This window comes from Leptonychotes weddellii, chromosome 9 (assembly GCF_054177405.1).
Source record: "Leptonychotes weddellii isolate Sample4059 chromosome 9, ASM5417740v2, whole genome shotgun sequence".
NCBI classification, from domain to species: domain Eukaryota; kingdom Metazoa; phylum Chordata; class Mammalia; order Carnivora; family Phocidae; genus Leptonychotes; species Leptonychotes weddellii.
This window is the reverse complement of record NC_138377.1, coordinates 121,569,384-121,587,165: the sequence shown is the minus strand read 5'-3', so window position 1 is coordinate 121,587,165 and position 17,782 is coordinate 121,569,384. Positions and strand designations below refer to the sequence as shown.

The 17,782-nt window shown below is 51.6% G+C and overlaps 1 protein-coding gene across 3 annotated transcripts in view; it reads left to right on the top strand.

Moving 5' to 3' along the window:
* Positions 1-17,782, top strand: part of ANPEP (alanyl aminopeptidase, membrane) — a 30,125-nt gene that overhangs the window by 1,560 nt on the left and 10,783 nt on the right. Inside the window, exons 2-9 of one of the 3 annotated variants that reach the window (XM_081831683.1) lie at positions 2,302-2,385; positions 6,187-6,301; positions 14,817-15,641; positions 16,169-16,311; positions 16,424-16,563; positions 16,985-17,111; positions 17,194-17,348; positions 17,610-17,723. In XM_081831683.1, coding sequence (XP_081687809.1) covers positions 15,043-15,641; positions 16,169-16,311; positions 16,424-16,563; positions 16,985-17,111; positions 17,194-17,348; positions 17,610-17,723 — 1,278 coding nt within the window. In that variant the 5' untranslated portion in view covers positions 2,302-2,385; positions 6,187-6,301; positions 14,817-15,042. Of the gene's footprint in view, positions 1-2,301; positions 2,386-6,186; positions 6,302-6,758; positions 6,923-14,816; positions 15,642-16,168; positions 16,312-16,423; positions 16,564-16,984; positions 17,112-17,193; positions 17,349-17,609; positions 17,724-17,782 lie in introns of those variants that run through there. The other 2 variants (XM_081831684.1, XM_081831682.1) reach the window with 2 other exon arrangements.

The following is a 17,782-nucleotide window of genomic DNA, read 5'->3' as shown; positions in this document are numbered from 1 at the left end:
TATCCCCAAACTGCCCCCTCCTCCACTGAGTCTCTCCACCTCTGGAGAGCCCATACCCCGTCCCAACAGCTCTCCCAGCCTCCCACCTGACTCTCCTCCAAACGGGTCCCGGACTGTCCCCCAGGAATGTAAAGGGCAAATCTATCTCCAGTAGTGTCTGTTTCTCAAAATTCATCAGGGACTCAGCATCCCCTAGGGGCAGCGCCTAAAATCCTTAGCATGGCATCCAAGGCCCCAGTGTCCCATCCTCACCTGCCCCAGCCTGATGCCCCACCATGCACTTGACCCCCTGCCTTTGCAGATATTGGTCCCTCTGCTCAGGACAACCGCCCTCCACCTGTCCACTAGGCTAATTCAACTCCATCCTCGAGACTCAACCCAAATAGCTCCCCCTGTTCACTGACCCTCTCCTGCCCTTCCCAGGCACAGAGCAGACCTCCTGCCACTGTCACAATAGTGTGGAACTTGGTTCCTTCATTCGCCTGGTAAGTGCCAAGTCTCATGCTAGGCACTAGGGTACAGTGGAAAACAGTACTGATCCAGCCCCTGCACCCTTGGAGTTTATGAGCCCTGCCACTGATACGTAGGTAGACCAGGAGTCCCCCGGAACAGGTCCCACCTGCATCCACAGAGCCACGCTTGGTGCCCACATGCAGTGTATGCTCCTTAAACTTGTTTGTTGATTGACTGACCGACCAAACGAGTGAATGAATAACAATAACCCTTTCTCTATTCACTCTCTGGCTCCTGGGCAGGGACTGTGTTGGCCTCAGAGTTAAATCACCTGCTCACAATAGGTGTTTAGTTCTAGGACACATTGTTCCCCCAGGGGAGGGGAGTGTATAGGGTAGGGACCCTGAGGGATGAGGAAACTGAATGCTCCTGGTCTTCCAGGCTGGGGACCCTAGGAGTCTGCACCCCTCTCCTGCCTCCTCCCACACTCTTTCTGAATTCAAGGGGAGATGGAGACCTTGAAGGGACTGCCCTGGTCCTCAAGGGACTCCAGCTTGGAGGAGGGGACTTGAGGGAGGGCCCTCATTGAGCTGCCCTAAGTTGTTCCCTGTCCCACCGTGACATCAGTCACTCCCCGCCAGGGCTCTGCCCAGCAGCCTCAGAGCTTGCAGCGGGGATCAGGAGCACCCAGGGGCCCCACACGGGATGGGCAGGGCCTGGCTCCTTCCATCTCCCCCTTCCCCCTGGCTTTTTTGTATCCTTTTCTTTTAAATAATATTTTACTGTTTGGGTGGTGATTGCTACAAAAATAGTCTATGTTTGTGCTACAATTTAAAGAGTACCCAGGTATATAAGGAAACAAGGTCAGTCTCCCTGCCCTCCCTGCAGCCCCACTGCATCAAGTTGACTTCACTGAGAACACTTAGGTTAATCATTTGGCACGTGACTTTCCACTCACGACACCACCCCCAGGAGAGTTCTTATGAAGATGGAACAATAGTAAATGTGTTCCTTTAGCACATGCTTTTTTTTTTTTTTTACTTACAAATATCCACGGACATCATTCCAAGGTAAGTATACAGAATTAACTCCTTCTGTCTAACTGCTGTGTAATGCTTTGTGTGGATGTTTCTAATAATTTGTTTAAATGGCACACTATGGACACTTTGGCCTTTTTATATTTTTCATATGATGAGGAATGCTTCAATAAACATCCTGCTACACATCCTTACATTTTTAAAAAGATTTATTAGTTTATTTTAAAGGCGGGGAGGGGCAGAGGGAGAGAATCTCAAGCAGACTCTGCACTGAGCGTGGAGCCCAAAGCAGGGTTCAGTCTCACGACCCTGAGATCATGACCTGAGCTGAAACCAAGAGTTAGACGCTTAACCGACTGAGCCACCCAGGTGCCCCATCCTTATATTTTTAATAGGTCTTGCCATTGTACTTTCTCAAGCAGTCAGACCAATTCACAAGTGCTCTAAGAGCCTGTCCCCCAACACCCTTGCCAACTCTAGGTGTAGTCAGTTGTCTAAACTTTTGCCAGTATCCTGGGGAAAATTTGACATCTCGTTTTGAAATTGTGTTTCGACTAGGACTAAGGTTGAACACCTTTCCATGTATCAACTGGCCTTTTTAATAGCCTTTTCTACAAGTCTTTTGAGTCTAATCCTTCATCCAGTTTTCAACTGTGGCATCTTTATCTGTAAAAATCACTTTGGTAGCAACTTTTTTAATGTTACTGATATTCTTTGTTATATGTACCTCAAGTATTATAGCCCAGTGCAATTGTCTTTTGCCATATGGAAGTTCATATATACTTAAATCATTTTTAACTTTTTATTTCAGAAATTTGAAAACATACTCAAAAGTAGTAGGAACAGTATAATAAACTCCCAGTGTACCCACCTTTGAGTTCCCACAGTGATCAAGGTAAGGCTGATTTCCCCCCAGTATGAAGTTTTCCTTTTGATGTTGCTTGTAGTGGTTTTTGCAGTGCAGAGATTTTTGCTTTCAGGTAGTCAAATTTCTTACTTTCCTTTTGTGACTTTTGGGCTTTGTATAATTCTTAGAAAGGTCTTTCCAGGCCATGATTATTAACAAAACAAAAACAGATTCTTCCACTACTTCTAAAACATGATTCGTTGTTTGTTTAAATGATGACATAGTATTTTTTCACACGGAGGACCATAATTTATTTAACCAGTCCCCAATTACCGAACATTAAAGTTGCTTCTGGTTTTCCTCTATTTTAAATCCTGCTGTACTGAGCAGCCGTCCCTGACTTCCCCCTGCACCTGGATTATTTCCAAGCAAACCCCAGACATCAAGTCGTTTCATCTGCAAATATAGAAAAGTTAAACAATTTTTATATTGTAAAATCTGTTAATCCTCTGGTCTTTTTGCATTGCACTTTTACTTTTATTTTGGATAGGCAGCATATTCACATGGCTCAACATTCCAAAAGGATGCATGGAAAATCTGCTTTCTACCCTGTTCTCTATCTGCTCTGTTCCCCTCCTGGAAAACAATCAGTGTTATCAGCGTCTTGTCTATCTTTAGAGTCATTATTTACATATGTCAAAGTGAATTATGTGCTTTTTCCTGCTTAAAATACAATTGATAATCTACTTGAACAATGATCTGTTTATTTTAATTTTTAAAACATTTATTTATTGGGTGCCTGGGTGGCTCAGTTGTTAAGCGTCTGCCGTCAGCTCAGGTCATGATCCCGGGGTCCTGGGATCGAGCCCCGCATCGGGCTCCCTGCTCCGTGGGAACCCTGCTTCTCCCTCTCCCACTCCTCTTGCTGTGTTTCTCTCTGTCAAATAAATGAATAAAAAAATCTTTTAAAAAATTTATTACTTTTTATTGCTTAACAACTTTTTATAGGTAGCACCCCAGCTCTTTTTTATAGCTACCTACATTCCTCGTTGCACGGACATACAGGGAGCTCAGTTACCCTGTCTCTGCTGGTGGACTTTTAGGTTCATTCCAGCTACAGACAATTTTGCAGTGAAAAGCCTGATGCATGCACCCTACATATCACTTCTGTGTGAGGGTATCTGTAGGATAAATGTGCAGAAGTGGAAATGCTGAGTCAAAGGGAACATGTATTTATATGTTTGACAAATATTGCCAAATTCCTTCTATCAAGTTTAAATCCGTTTACACCACCAGCCAGCCAGGCGGGAGGGTGTATGTTCTCTCCCACCCTTGCAAACCTAGTGTGTTACCAAACCTTGTTGTCTCTGCTGATCTGGTAAGTGAACAATAGTATCTTCGGAGATAAAATTTTCATTTATCCTTATAAGGGAGTTTTGAGCATCTTTTCACGTGTTTAAGATACCATTTGAATTTCCCCTTTTCCTATGAACTGTTTCTTCATATCCTTTGCCTATTTCTCCCTATTTGAGTCATTATTGGTTCATTCAAAAATGATTTGTGGGACCTCTTTTACGTATTAGAGAACTCATCCCTCTGCCTATGTTATGAGTTGCACAACCCACCCTCACCCCTGCAAACCGCACTCCCAGTTTAAAATTTCTCTTTTGACTTGCCTTGTGGTAGTTTTTGCGATGCAGAAATTTTTACTTTTTTGAGGCTTTAGGTTTTGTGTAATACTTAGAAAGGATTTCCCCATTCTGGTATTTATGTTTTTTGTTTTTTGCTTTTTCATTCTCCCATGGGCTCATTCAGCAGTTACAAAACATGATTTGTTTTTCATGGTGGGATAGTATTTCATATGGGAAGACCGTTATTTATTATGGTAGCTGAACATTTAAGCTATTTCTGATTTTCCTGAATTATAAGTCATACTTTCAGTGAAGAGCCTTGTCTGTAAATATTCTTTTTTTTAAAAAAAAGATTTTATTTATTTACTTGAGAGAGAGACAGAGAGAGCATGAGCAGGGGGAGGGGGAGAGGGAGAGGGACAAGCAGACTCCCCGCTCAGTGGGGAGCCCGACGTGGGTCTTGATCCCAGGATTCTGAGATCATGACCTGAACCCAAGATCATGACCTGAGCCAAAGTCAGAAGCTTAACTGACTGAGCCACCCAGGTACCCCAGATGTCTATTTCGTTAGGCTAGATTCCTGAAAGAGACCTTCATTCTGTCCTCAAACTGCCCTCCAGAAAGCTGGGCTGCACTTCTGCCACAGAAGCATGTTTATTCCTCTCAAAATGACCTCAGAGCCTAAAGCAGAACAGCAGGAACCCAGGGTGGAGGATTCTCTCCTGTCCTGAGGGAGCCTTTCCTTGGCTTCTCAGCCATAGAGCAGATTACGTGAAATATGCTGGAGGAGGGGGCGAGGCAGGATGAGACCCGAGAGAGAGAGAGGGAAAACCCACAGTAGCTGCTGGGGTCTCACTCAGAGCCTACCTACTCTTACTTTACACACACTTCTATATTCCAATAAATTTGTGACCTGGCTTTCAAGAGCACAGCAACAAATTAGGGAGGGGAAGCAAGACTGCTGCTTAGAGGCACCCTGGTCCACTATACAGTTGCCAAAGGAAGAGCAAGTGAAAGTATAATAAAGTGGAATCAGAAAACACCTAGTCCCAGGGCGCCTGGGTGGCTCAGATGGTTGAGCGTCTGCCTTCGGCTCAGGTCATGATCCCAGGGTCCTGGGATCGAGTCCCACATCGGGCTCCCGGCTCAGCGGGGAGCCTGCTTCTCCCTCTGACCCTCTCCCCTCTCATGCTGTTTCTCTCTAAGAAAAAAAAAAAAAAAGAAAACACCTAGTCTGGACCATGCAGCACAGTGCTTAACTGTCCCACAGATCCCAGTAATGGATAAGGAGGAGCCGATTAGATTGGGTGATCTCTAAGTGTGCTTCTCAACTTGAGATTCTGGCAGGCATCTTGAATATTGTGGTAGGCAGATTAATGTCCCCCTTCCCAAAGATGCCTCCTCCTCCTCCTCCTTCTTCTTCTTCTTCTTTTTTTTTTTAAAGATTTTATTTATTTATTTGTCAGAGAGGTGAGAGAGAGCATACACAGGGGGAGCTGGAGAGGGAGAAGAAGGCTCCCCGCTGAGCAGGGAGCTCGATCCCAGGACCCTGGGATCATGCCCTGAGCTGAACGCAGATGCTTAACCCACTGAGCCACCCAGGCACCCCAAAGATGTCCTCTTCTTAATCCCACGAATCTGTGACTATGTTACGCTATGTGGCAAAGAGGAATTAAAGTTGCGGATGGAACTGAAATGGCTAATCAGCTGATCTTAAAATAGGGAGATTATCTTGTTGGACAATGTAATCACAAGGATTTTAAAAGTAGAAGCAGGAGGCGGAAGAAGAGCTAGTGTTGGATTGACACAATGTCAGAAAGATGGGGCCATTGACAGCTTTGAAAAATGGTGGCAGCCACACACCAAGGAATGTGGAAGCTGGAAAAGGCAAAGAAGTGGATGCTCCATAGAACCTCCAGAAGGAGGCCCTGTGGACACCCTTGAGTTTAGCCTAGAGAGACCCATTTTGGATTTGACTAATGAAACTGTAAGGTAATAAATGTGCATTGTTTTAAAGTTTGTGTTAATTTGTTAGAACAGCCAGAGGAAAGGAATAGGGACATCATCTGGTACTGCCCAGCAGAAAGATGCCCCTAGAAGAAGAGTGCCTTGCTCTTGGCTGCACAGCGCCTGGACTCCGGACGAGAAGCGCATGCATACTCCTGGCTCTGGCCTTTCTTTTTTTATTTTTTTAATTTTTTTTTTTTTCTTCCCTAAGTCCTGCGGTTCTCTGCCTTCTTGATGATGAAGGTATTACCAAAGCTAACTTGTGTCCTGGCATGATTCAGTTATCTGGAACATTCATCTCCAGGCGTTGCTAGGTGTCTTTCTGGGTGAGTAGGGCTCGCCCCCCACCCGCAACTCCAAGGGCGAGGCTCCGCGCCCCTCCCTCAGTGACACGTGCTGTCCAGATGTGGAGGGGCGGGGCGCTGGGGCTGCGGGCCCCAGGGGGGCGCTCGGGGTGGGGGGCGCAGGGCACCCGGAACCCAAGCGCGCTTCCAGGGGGCGCAGCCCGGCCGTCGGCGGAGCGGCTCCCCACCCGCGGGGGGCTCCGGGGAGGCTGCGGGGGGGCGGGCGCGGGACGGGTCCCGGCGGAGCTGCGGGCCGGTGGCCTGAAAGGGGTTAACCCGGAGGTGGTGGGGTCAGGTTACTTCCCTTTAAAAAGACGGGGAAAGGAGGAGTCAGGCCCTGGTGGGGCAGCTGTCGGTGGCCGCCTGACTCGGCGGCGGCGTCGTCGGGGAGGAGGCTCCCAGCCCGCTGGGTGGAGGGCGTCTGCGGCCCCAGGCAAGTGGAGCGTGCTGGAGGGGCTGCGGAGGGGCTGCGGGGCTGCGGGCGCAGAGGGGCTGCGGGCCGGGTGCAGGGCTGCGGGGCGGCAGCCGGAGTGAGCGAGGGACCGGGACGCAAGCGTGAGCAGAGGACCCCACATCTGCTGCCGACGCCCCCTTCTCGGACAGGTACACTGAGGTTCAGGGAGAGCGAAAACTTCTTCTTTTCTGTTCTTTTCTCCGGCCCCTCCTCCTCCTCCTCCTCCTCTTCTTACAGAAGTTTATTCCTAAATGTACAACAGGTTCCAAGACAACACTGGGTTCTAGATTTGGGTGGCAACGGATGTTGTGGCAGGGACCCCAGATGTTTCCGCAGGAATGGAATGAAGCATCGCCACCGCTCCAGGCACAGGAAGGGCTTACTGGGGCCAGATTTCTTCATTCCACCTGTGGCCAGGGGGCCCCTGCCCGGGGGCTTCGTTCTTAGCTCCTTGAGTTTCTCCTGCTCCCGTCTGTTCCTGCCTGACCGCCTTGCCTTGACCACCTCCTTGGCCAGCTTCTTGGGCTGCTCCTTTGCGCAGGAGCCGGTGTCTGTGGCCCCTTCCCCAGGGCCCACCACCACAAGTGCGAGGAATTCTTTTGGCAGAGATCCCGCTGTGATCTTGTGGCCTCCTAGCCCGCTTCCCTGTGGAGCCTTGGAGTCTAGACCATTCCTGGAAGAAGGCGAAGCTGCTTCCGTTTCACAGATGGGGGGCAGGCCCAACTGTGTGAGGCAGCCCAGCCCCCACCCTGGGTTCCCACCACCCCACCCCAGCCTCTGGGGCCAGCTCCTTATCACTCCCACATCCCTAAGTCAGGTCCTCCAGCCCCTCTGCTTGAAGTTTTATTGCTAAGGCTTCTGAGGAGATCGCGGGGGTCCCCACATTGAAAGGGGCCGGGGGATTGGAATTGGGTATAGTTCCTGGGCTTGTGACTCTGGTGGAAGGTCCAGAACCCCTTGCTGGGTGCTGCCGGACAGTCTGAGAGGGATGGCAGGGACGGTGGGTCACCTGCTCACACCGAGGCCCCTTGGTGCCTTTATCCCCACTGACAGCCATCATCACCTGCCTGGGCCCCCCTAGGTATCTGTCATCAAAGGCCCCACAGGGGCTCCAGCTGCACCCATGGAAGTAAGGTCAGGGTCCTCCACAGGCCTGTGTCTGGTAGGAGCCCCCACCGTGGCCCTCCTGCCAAGAAGTTCCACTTCCTAAAACCACCCCCAGCTTCCGGTCCTGGTCTGGAGGCATGGAGCCCATAGCCCATTGGCAGAGCCCCCAAGCTGGCCTCCATCAGATCTTCAGTCTCTGGGCCATTCCCTGCAACAGCCGCTTCAGCTCCATGACCCTTAATGTGCCTATAAAATTCAGAAGGGGGGCACCTGGGTGGCTCAGTCAGTTAAGCATCTGACTCTTGGTTTCAGCTCAGGTCATGATCTCAGGGCCCTGAGATCCAGCCCCGTGTCAGCTGCGTGCTGAGTGTGGAGCCTGCTTGGGATTCTCTCTCTCCCTCTCTCTCTGCCCTTCCCCCCCCCACCCCCGCACATGCGCATGCGCTCTCTCTCAAAAAATAAATAAATAAAAATAAAAATTCAGAAGGGACACACAGTCCCCCTAAAAGATGATCAGACCTCTCATCCTGCCCAGATCGGCCTTTGTAACTTGCTATCATGTTGTTATGCTAAAAAGTGCTTGTCTCCTCCAGGGCCCAGGAGAAAATGTAGGGTGGGGTAGGAGAACGTTTTCTGAGATTGGGAGGGTGCGTGTGTAGTTAAGGCTGGAAAAGCTGCCGGTAACTAGCTGTGTGACCTCGGGCAAGTCACTTCATCTCTCTCTGCTTCGGTTTCCTCAACAGCCAGCCCACCGGTGGTGATTACCCTGGTGGGACCCATAGTATATGCTCAGTTACACAGATGGGAGCAGCCAGGCAAGCTCCACAGCCCAGAATGGTCCCTCCATGGCTGGTGTACCACCCCCAAGCCCACCAGGGCCTCTCCGCTCCTTCCCTCCTGAGTGCGCTACATTGGGTTAGAAATCCATAGCAGGAGCTAACTTCCTATCAGGTCCTTCTGAGGTTCTCACAGGATGGACAATGTCTGATGCTCCCAGAGGAAGCACCCTGGGGGCTGGCCCACACCCAGCCTCACACAGCTGTGGATGGAGGCCTCAGAAGCTTGGGAGTAGGCCAGGGGCTTGAGGGGCCAGAGTGTGTCCTATGCTGGGGCCCTAGCCTCGTCCCCACCTCCCTCTCGCTGTTTCTTCAGGACAGACAGGTGGGCTGCAGGTTGTCCCTTAGAACCCAGCCTGCCCAGCCTTGCAGGTGACAAGGGGCAACTGAGTGAGCGTTAAGTAGCAGCTTACCCAAGGGGTCTGTGAGGGAGCCTGGATCGCACCAGACTGCAGGTCCCGGGCTCTCCCCACCACACCCCCTCCCAGGCTCCTGGCTTTCCCATGTTGGAATAGAAGGCAATCTGTGCCCCCCACATCTGAGACAAAGGTGCCTTTTCTCGTTCAGTTGAGGTCTCCTACATGTGTGCCTTAAATATTCTCCAAGTTGGTCAACCTTATTTTTTTTTTAATTGAGAAGAACTTTTGTTCTCTAGACCAAAACAAAGACAGGCAGAAATATATAAACCCATAGAAAGGAAGCTTTGATTGAGAAGGGGTTGGAGGTACTCAGCTTCTCCCTCATCAAGAGATTAACAGTAAAAGGAACACACACATTTTGCTCACCTGCAGAAAGGTCCCACTCCAAAGACAGCTCACAGGGGACCCCAGCCCCAGAACCAGACAGGGTGGAGCAATGATTTCCAAAGTGAGTGCAGTGATACAAGATGATTTTAGAGGCTACCTTGATGAATAGTTTTTAAATCAATAATCATTAATTAAAATGTATACAGGAGAAATTATAACTTAACACATCTAACCATGAGTTCCTCGTAATTATTGCTCTGAAGGAGAGTAAACAGTGGACTGATTTAAAGAAAAATATTGGGGTGCCTGCATGGCTCAGTCAGTTAAGCATCCAACTCTTGATTTCGACTTAGGTCATAATCTCAGGGTCGTGAGATTGGGCCCCGTGTCAGGCTCCATGCTCAGCATGGAGTCTGCTTGAGATTCTTTCCCCCTCCCTCTCCGTCCCCCTCTGCTTCTCCCCCCACTCGTGTGCACTCTCTCTCTCTCTCTCTCTCAAATAAATAAAATCTTTAAAAAAAAAAAGAAAACTATTAAGTGAATAATATACAAGAGGATCACAGATATGGCAAAAGTCACAAAGGTGATTTGTGTCTATGATCCAGGAGCCCAAGAAGGAGTATGAGGTATGGGAGGGAAATCCGCCCCCAGGATCAAGTGTCTGAGCTAGGGCGAGTTCCGTCTTTAACCCTGGCTCATTTTCTTTTTTTTTTTTTTTAAAGATTTTATTTATTTATTTGAGAGAGTGAGAGAAAGAGCACAAGAGGGGGGAGCGGGAGAGGGAGAAGCAGACTCCCTGCTGAGCAGGTAGCCCGATGCGGGACTCGATCCTGGGACTCCAGGATCATGACCTGAGCCGAAGGCAGTCGCTTAACCAACTGAGCCACCCAGGCGCCCCCCTGGCTCATTTTCTTATTGATGCATCCATTCCACAAGCAGGTGTTATCTGCCCGCTCTGTACTAGGTGTTTCCTGGTGTGGGGGATACTGTCCCCATGGTGCTGAGAGGCTTGGGGGTGCTGGGAGGGCTGTCCTGGGACGGCATCACTGAAGTGAGCCTCCAGGATGATGGGTGAGAGAAACACAGAAGCTTTCCAGACCCAAGGAGCAGCTTGTTGCTGGTGGGGAGGGGGTTGCGGTACGTGGCTAGAAGGGGGAGAACATGGTGGGCTTGAGGAACAGAAAGAGGCTTGTGGGCAGAGTCCAGAGGGTGACAGGGGAAGAAAGCTTGAGATGAGACCAGAAAATCTTGGAGGGCTGGATCATGCCTGACCTAAAAGCCATGGCAAGGATTGTGTACATGATCATTCGTTTAGCCAGTATTTACTGGGCTCCTGCCCTGTGCTGGTATTGGAGGGGCTTATAAAATTAGGGTCTTCCTTTAAGGTGCTCGGGTCTAGTGGCCGGCTTTTGAACACACAGATGGTCTATTCCTAAATGCTGTTTTAGAAATGTGGAACAGAGGCCAGGGAAGCACAGAGGGGAGAGAAGAAGGCCGTGACATTTGAGCTGGGTTTTGAAGGATGAGTAGGAGTTTGACAGGAGGGAGAGGAAAGGCATTCCTAGTAGCAGAAACAGGATGAGTAAAGGCACCAGCAGGTTTGGGGACATGGCTGAGCCTGGAGCCACAGTAGGCATTGGAAAAAGGAGAGGCCAGATGGTCAAGTTCACGGAAGGTCTTCAGACTCAAGACTGAGGTTTCATTCTGCAAGCAGTGAGGAGCTGGAGACCGAGCTTGAGCAGGAAAGGAAGATCCTTCTGCTGAGGTGTGTGCCGAGGCTGGGGACTGCCACCACTACCCAGAGCGGTGTGAAGATGGCCAGGCTTGGGCCCTAGCAGGGGGGAAGCTGCGGAGCATGCCCCTCTCTGTGCCCCCCAGCCTGAGCTGGCCTGGTGCCCAGAGCAGAGACCCCTTATTACAGGGCAATAAGCTGCCTGCTGCGCCAACTTTGAAAACTAGAGGCCCTTTCCAAAAGAGTAACGATTCCAGCCAGCTGGGCCTGTGGTCCGTGTCCAAAACAAACAGGAAGAGGCCACAGTGGGCCAGGCAGGGCCTCTTTCTTTGTTTGGAGATGGGATTAGGCCAAGTGGGCTTGTGGGTCTTTCTGCTTCAGAGGTGGGGGGCTGCAGGTTCAGGCAGGGACGGATTGAAACTTGGTTTAGGGGGACACAGGGCGCTGGGGGCCAGCCTACAGGAGGGTTGCTCTACAGAGGGCCTCCTTAGGTCAACCCTGGCCCCAGTGATAGACTGGGAACACATGCCACATCACCCTTGGGAGCCACTGTGCCCTGTGTCACCATGCCCAAGCTGGAGCCTTCTCTCGGGCACTTGGCTTCCTATTAGTGCCCTTGGCCCTCAGCCCAGGCCTGAGGAGGGTGGGTCCTTGGCCACCACGGTGGCAAGTGCACACCCGCCAGCCCAGGGCCCCGTAGGCAGATCTCTAGAGAGAAGGAAAGGAATGCCAAGGGCTCAGAACACCCTCAGTCTGAAAGATGAGCACTAGGGATCCCCCCGAAGACCCCGCACTCAGCCTCTCACCTCCGCCGGCCCGATGACAGGTGGCAGTCATTCATTCTTGCGGTTACGCGTGAATGAGTTCATCTACGTGTCCATTCGGTGCATGTGTGCATTCACTTCCCAAGCGTTCACACGGGCTCAGGGGAAGGCAGACTGGAGCTAGGGTGGGCAGGGGAAGATGAATAAGGTTCTTAAGGGGCTGACAAGCTGCTGGGGCCAGCACAAGTGAGCCCTGAGATACATTTGGCCTGAACAAGAACACTGCTTGTCTGCCATGGTTGGAGGAAGGTTCCGAGAAGAGGCAGGCAGGTCTCCCAGGGCCAGAGTGGGGGCAGGGCCAGAGGTGGAAATGGGCTAGAAAGACTTCAGTAATTACCAGGCGCTGAGGTAGGGTGGGGTTTGGGGGTTATTGTTTAATGAGTATAGGATTTCTGTTTGGGTTGATGAAAAAGTTTTAGAAATAGTGATGATGGCTATACAACACTGTGAATGTACTTAATGCTACTGAATTATACACTTAAAAATGGTTAAAAGAGTAAATTTCATGTTATGTATATTTTATCACAATTTAAAAAAAAGGATGAGTGGCTGCCAAGGGTTTGGGGGAAGGGAAAAAGGAATGATTAGGTGGAACACAGGGAATTCTTAGGGTATAGAAACTATTCTGTATGGTACCTTAATGGTGGATACACATCATTATACATTGGTCAAAACCCATAGCATGTATAACACAAAGAATGAATCCTAATGTAAGCTATGAACCTTGGTTAATAATAATGAATCAATACTGGCTCATCAATTTTAATAAATATACCACACTAAATGCAAGATGTTAAAAGAGGGGAAACTGTGTGTGGCCAAGGGTGGGAAGAGATGTATGGGAATTCCCTGTACTTGCTGCTCAATATTTCTGCAAACCTAAAACTGCTCTAAAAATAAAATCTATTAATATTAAAAAAAAAAGGGCGCCTGGGTGGCTCAGTTGGTTAAGCGACTGCCTTCGGCTCAGGTCATGATCCTGGAGTCCCGGGATCGAGTCCCACATCGGGCTCCCTGCTCAGCGAGGAGCCTGCTTCTCCCTCTGACCCTCCCCCCTCTCATGTGCTTGCTCTCTCTCATTCTCTCTCTCTCTCAAATAAATAAATAAAATCTTATAAAAAATATATTAAAAAAAAAAAAAGACTTCAATAAGCAGTGACTCCTGAAACAATGAATCATGGAACACTACATCAAAAACTAATGATGTAATGTATGGTGATTAACATAACAATAAAAAGTCAAAACCCAAAAAAAAAGCAGTGACTCCTTAATCGATTCCTGCATGAGTGCGTTCACTCAACAAATATGTTTTGAGCTCCTGCTGTGTGCCAAGCACCATGCCAGGGGCTGATGAGTGGAAGTAGCCAAGGGCCTGCTTTCATGGGGACTGAAGTTACTGGGAGAGACAGACAGGGCTCAAGTCTTCACCACAGGGATCAAACAGAAAACTGTACTGAGTTACAGGGCTTCGACGGAGAGGTTTGTGGTACTAATGGAACTAACAGAGACTTGACCTGGCCAGGGAGGGCTTCTCTGAGAAAGACTGGAAGGATGAATAGGAAATAACTAGGGAAAGAATTGGGAGAAGAGGATCCAGTCAGCGGGAATAGCATGTGCAAAGGGCCTGTGGCAGAGGGGCTGGCTGAAGACCAGAGTGGCTGGACAGAAGGGAATGTGGTGAAAATGAGGCTGGGAGGTGGGCAGGCTGATGGCATCTGAACTTGTAGGTCCCTTTGGAAGATTTAGTCTGGATTTTATGAGCAAAAGGAAGGTTTTGTTTTTTTGTTTTTTTGCAATTTTCTTTTTAAGTCATCTCTACCCCCAACATGAGGCTTGAACTCATGTTCCTGAGATCAAGAGTGGCATGTTCCACTGACTGAGCCAGCCAGGTGCCCCAGGAAGGTTTGAAGCCGTGATGAAAAGTGATCCAATTCTTGTGGCAAACAGGTTTGAGGGGGCCTGAGCGGAAGTGGTGAGTCCCTGGGGGGATACTGGTGTCTGCATAAACAGGGAGAGTGGCTTTGACCAAGGACATGGTGAGATCTGGGGATGGGGGCAGAATTGGACATGGAAGTAAGGGTCAGGAGGTGTCAAGGTCTGAGACACTGGGCTGCCTAATAGGAAGAGTGATAATGAACATCATTTTATTAAGTATGATAAATAATATCTTCATTTCTACTAAGGCTAGGAAAAGAGGCCATGGCTGAGCTCTGAGTAAGGAAGAAGCGAATAATGATGGTTAGCTTCTGCTCTGTGGTGTTTAATATGTTCTCTTGTTCAATCTGTGCAACAAAGCTGAGAGGTGAATACTATTATCTATTTATGAGGTGAGAGCTCTCAGCAAGGTAGAGTTACCTGCCCAAGGTCACAGCTGGGAAGAGGTTAAGCCTCCTTTTTAAGAGGAGTCTCTTAAAAAAAAAAGGGCAGAACATCTTCTTTCTTTCTCCTCAGTATGCTGATAGTTGAGATAGAAATTTTTGGCAAGAAGGGGTAAGAGGGGGAATCTGGAAGAACTCCCTGCTCTAGAAGAACGCAAGGGAGGCTGGGACCCTGTCCCCAGGGCTTGGATTGCCCTGGGTGTCCTGCCGGGATCCAGCCACAGGGGTGACCCAAGCCAGAAACTGACTCTCTCCTCTGCATCTCCCACCTCTTCTTGCTCCTGGGAAGTCCTTCCCTGACTCTAACCTCAGTCCTCCTGCTTCTGTCCCCACTGTCCCAGCACGCAGGCAGATCAGTGCCACTCAGCCCCACTGCTCCCTCTTCCTGCAGCCTGTAACCAGATACTGTTTGCTCCCCAGCAGGCACCCCGGCTCACCGTGTCTGGACCTCCTCCTCTCCGGAGCCTGAGCGGAGGGTGCCCCTGCCCAGCCCACTGACCTTTGCCTGTGTGAGCCCTGGTTAATTTTCGCCCAGGCTGTGGGCTGTGGGGCTCCTCCCCCACCCCGTCAGGGATATAAGTCTGGCCCGAGGCTGCCTTGCTCCTCACCGTCCTGCACTGCCCCCAGCTCCCCCTCTGCCCTCACCATGGCCAAGGGCTTCTACATTTCCAAGGCTCTGGGCATCCTGGGCATCATCCTGGGCGTGGCGGCCGTGTGCACCATCATCGCTCTGTCCGTGGTGTATGCCCAGGAGAAGAACAAGAACACCGGGAGCTCCACGGCCACCGCGGCCACCACCACGGCCACCACCACGGCCACCACCTTGGACCAAAGCAAACCATGGAACCGTTACCGCCTGCCCAAGACTCTGATTCCCAGCTCCTACAACGTGACGCTGCAGCCCTACCTCACCCCCAACAGTGAGGGTCTGTACTCCTTCCGCGGCACCAGCACCGTTCGCTTCACGTGCAGTGAGTCCACCAACGTCATCATCATCCACAGCAATAAGCTCAACTACACCAACATCCAGGGGCAAAGGGTGGCCCTGCGGGGCGTGGGGGGCACGCAGGCCCCCGCCATTGACACGACCGAGCTGGTGGAGCTCACCGAGTACCTGGTGGTGCACCTCCGGGAGCCACTGAAGGTCAATGGCCAGTATGAGATGGACAGCGAGTTCCAGGGGGAGCTGGCTGACGACCTGGCGGGCTTCTACCGCAGCGAGTATATAGAGAACGGCGTCAAAAAGTAAGTTGCCGCGGGGTCTGTCTGTTGGGTGGGGGCAGGTCCCAGGTGCTGAGGCAGAGCTGGATCCTGGGGGCCAAGAAAGGGCTTGGATTGCAAGCCTTTGAACCTCCTGGAGCCTCTCGCTGGCCCCTGACTCCATCCACAGGTGCTAGGGGAGCATCTGCCTAGAAAGCAGCCCTCTCCTGGGGGCTTCCGTACCCCACATGAGGGAGTCAGGGGCTAGTGGTAAAGCCTCTTGGATAGATAGGAAAACTGGGGCTCAGGGGAGAGAAACTTGCCCAAGGTCTCCCGGCTAATACAGGGGTGGAGCCTGCTGGGACTTTGACCCTGACTCCGGAAGGAGTTGCCTGTCAGGCCCCAGAGGTTGCCTGGGGGAGGTGGGGAGGGCAGGGATGAGGCTGGACCAGCCTTTCATGCAGCCCTTCTCCTGCATGCCCGGCAACACCCTGAAACCCCCCACCCTGCCCACCCTGACGGGGCGCAGGCATTCTCCGCCGGCGTGTGTTCTAATGTCCTGGTTTGGGCAGGGTGCTGGCCACAACGCAAATGCAGGCCACACATGCCCGGAAATCCTTCCCGTGCTTCGACGAGCCAGCCATGAAGGCCACGTTTAACATCACCCTCATCCACCCCCCCAACCTCGTGGCCCTGTCCAACATGCTGCCCAGAGGTGAGTGCGTCCATCCTGGGGCCACGCAACCCTAGGAAGGAGGCGGCCCGGGGCTAGGACGCGATGCGGGGCAGAGGAGACATCTCTACATGTTTGACTGCTCCGTGCCCAGGCCCCAGCGTCCCTTTTTCGGGAGATCCCAGCTGGAGTGTCACCGAGTTTGAAACCACGCCTGTAATGTCCACTTACCTGCTCGCCTACATCGTTAGCGAGTTCAAGCATGTGCAGACGAGAACGCCCAATGGCGTCCTGGTAAGAAGCCGGGCCCACCCGTCCCTCCCCAGGATCAGCCCGAGGGATATTCTTGTTTTAATTCATTCCCATCTTCAGCCCCTATTCCAGTGTTCGAATCCCAGCTCTGAGGGATCTTGGACAAGTGTCTTAAGTTCTGACCCTCAGTCTCTGCATTTGAAAAATGGGTCTGTCCTCATGAAGGGCGTTCCCAGTGCCTGGGTGCCAGGCAGACAGTGGCCATGACTACTGTTATTCCTAAAGGCTCCTCCCTAGGACTCAAATACTCTCAGAGACACCCCCCCCGCCCCAGCCTTCTCTGCTGCTCACGCCTCTCAGCTTAACCTAGTTGGTGCCCTCACTAGCCTGCTGGCCCCTGGGGCCCTGCCCATCTGCACCGGGACCAAGGAGGGCCTCTGACCTACCTCCATCCTCTTTGCAGATCCGGATCTGGGCTCGGCCTAGTGGGATCGACCAGGGCCATGGAGATTATGCCCTGAATGTGACAGGCCCCATCCTAGACTTCTTTTCCGCACATTATGACACACCCTACCCACTCAACAAATCTGGTGAGTGAGGGGCCCTGCGGTGGGGGCAGAGGATGGGGCTCCCTACCCAGAGGCCATCCTGCCAATGGCCTTGCCCCCCCAGACCAGATCGCCTTACCTGACTTCAACGCTGGCGCCATGGAGAACTGGGGGCTGGTGACCTACCGGGAGAACTCTCTGCTCTTCGACCCGCAGTCCTCCTCCAGCAGCAACCGGGAGCGGGTGGCCACCGTGATTGCGCATGAGCTGGCCCACCAGGTAGCCCCCCCATCCCAGGGCACGCCGAGAAGTGAGTAAGGGGCTCTGGGAGGAGAGGGCACAAGCCGTGGCTCTGCCCTAGGCCGCTGCAAAGGGAGGAGGCTCCCAGCAGGCAGGATAGTGGAGGGGAGTCACGGCGACGCTGGTGAAGTGCTGACCGGCGCCTGGCACGTGGGGACGCTCGGGGAAGGGGCGTTCTGGGTACTGTGAGTGACCACAAGGCCAGAGTGGCTAGCTGGGCTGACCTTCCCTCCCCAACAGTGGTTTGGGAACCTGGTGACCTTGGAATGGTGGAATGACCTGTGGCTGAATGAGGGCTTTGCCTCCTACGTGGAGTACCTGGGCGCCGACCATGCAGAGCCCACCTGGAATCTGGTGAGCCAGCTGCCTGGGGGCCCCTGGGTGCGGGGTCGGCGGTCCCACCCCACCGCCAG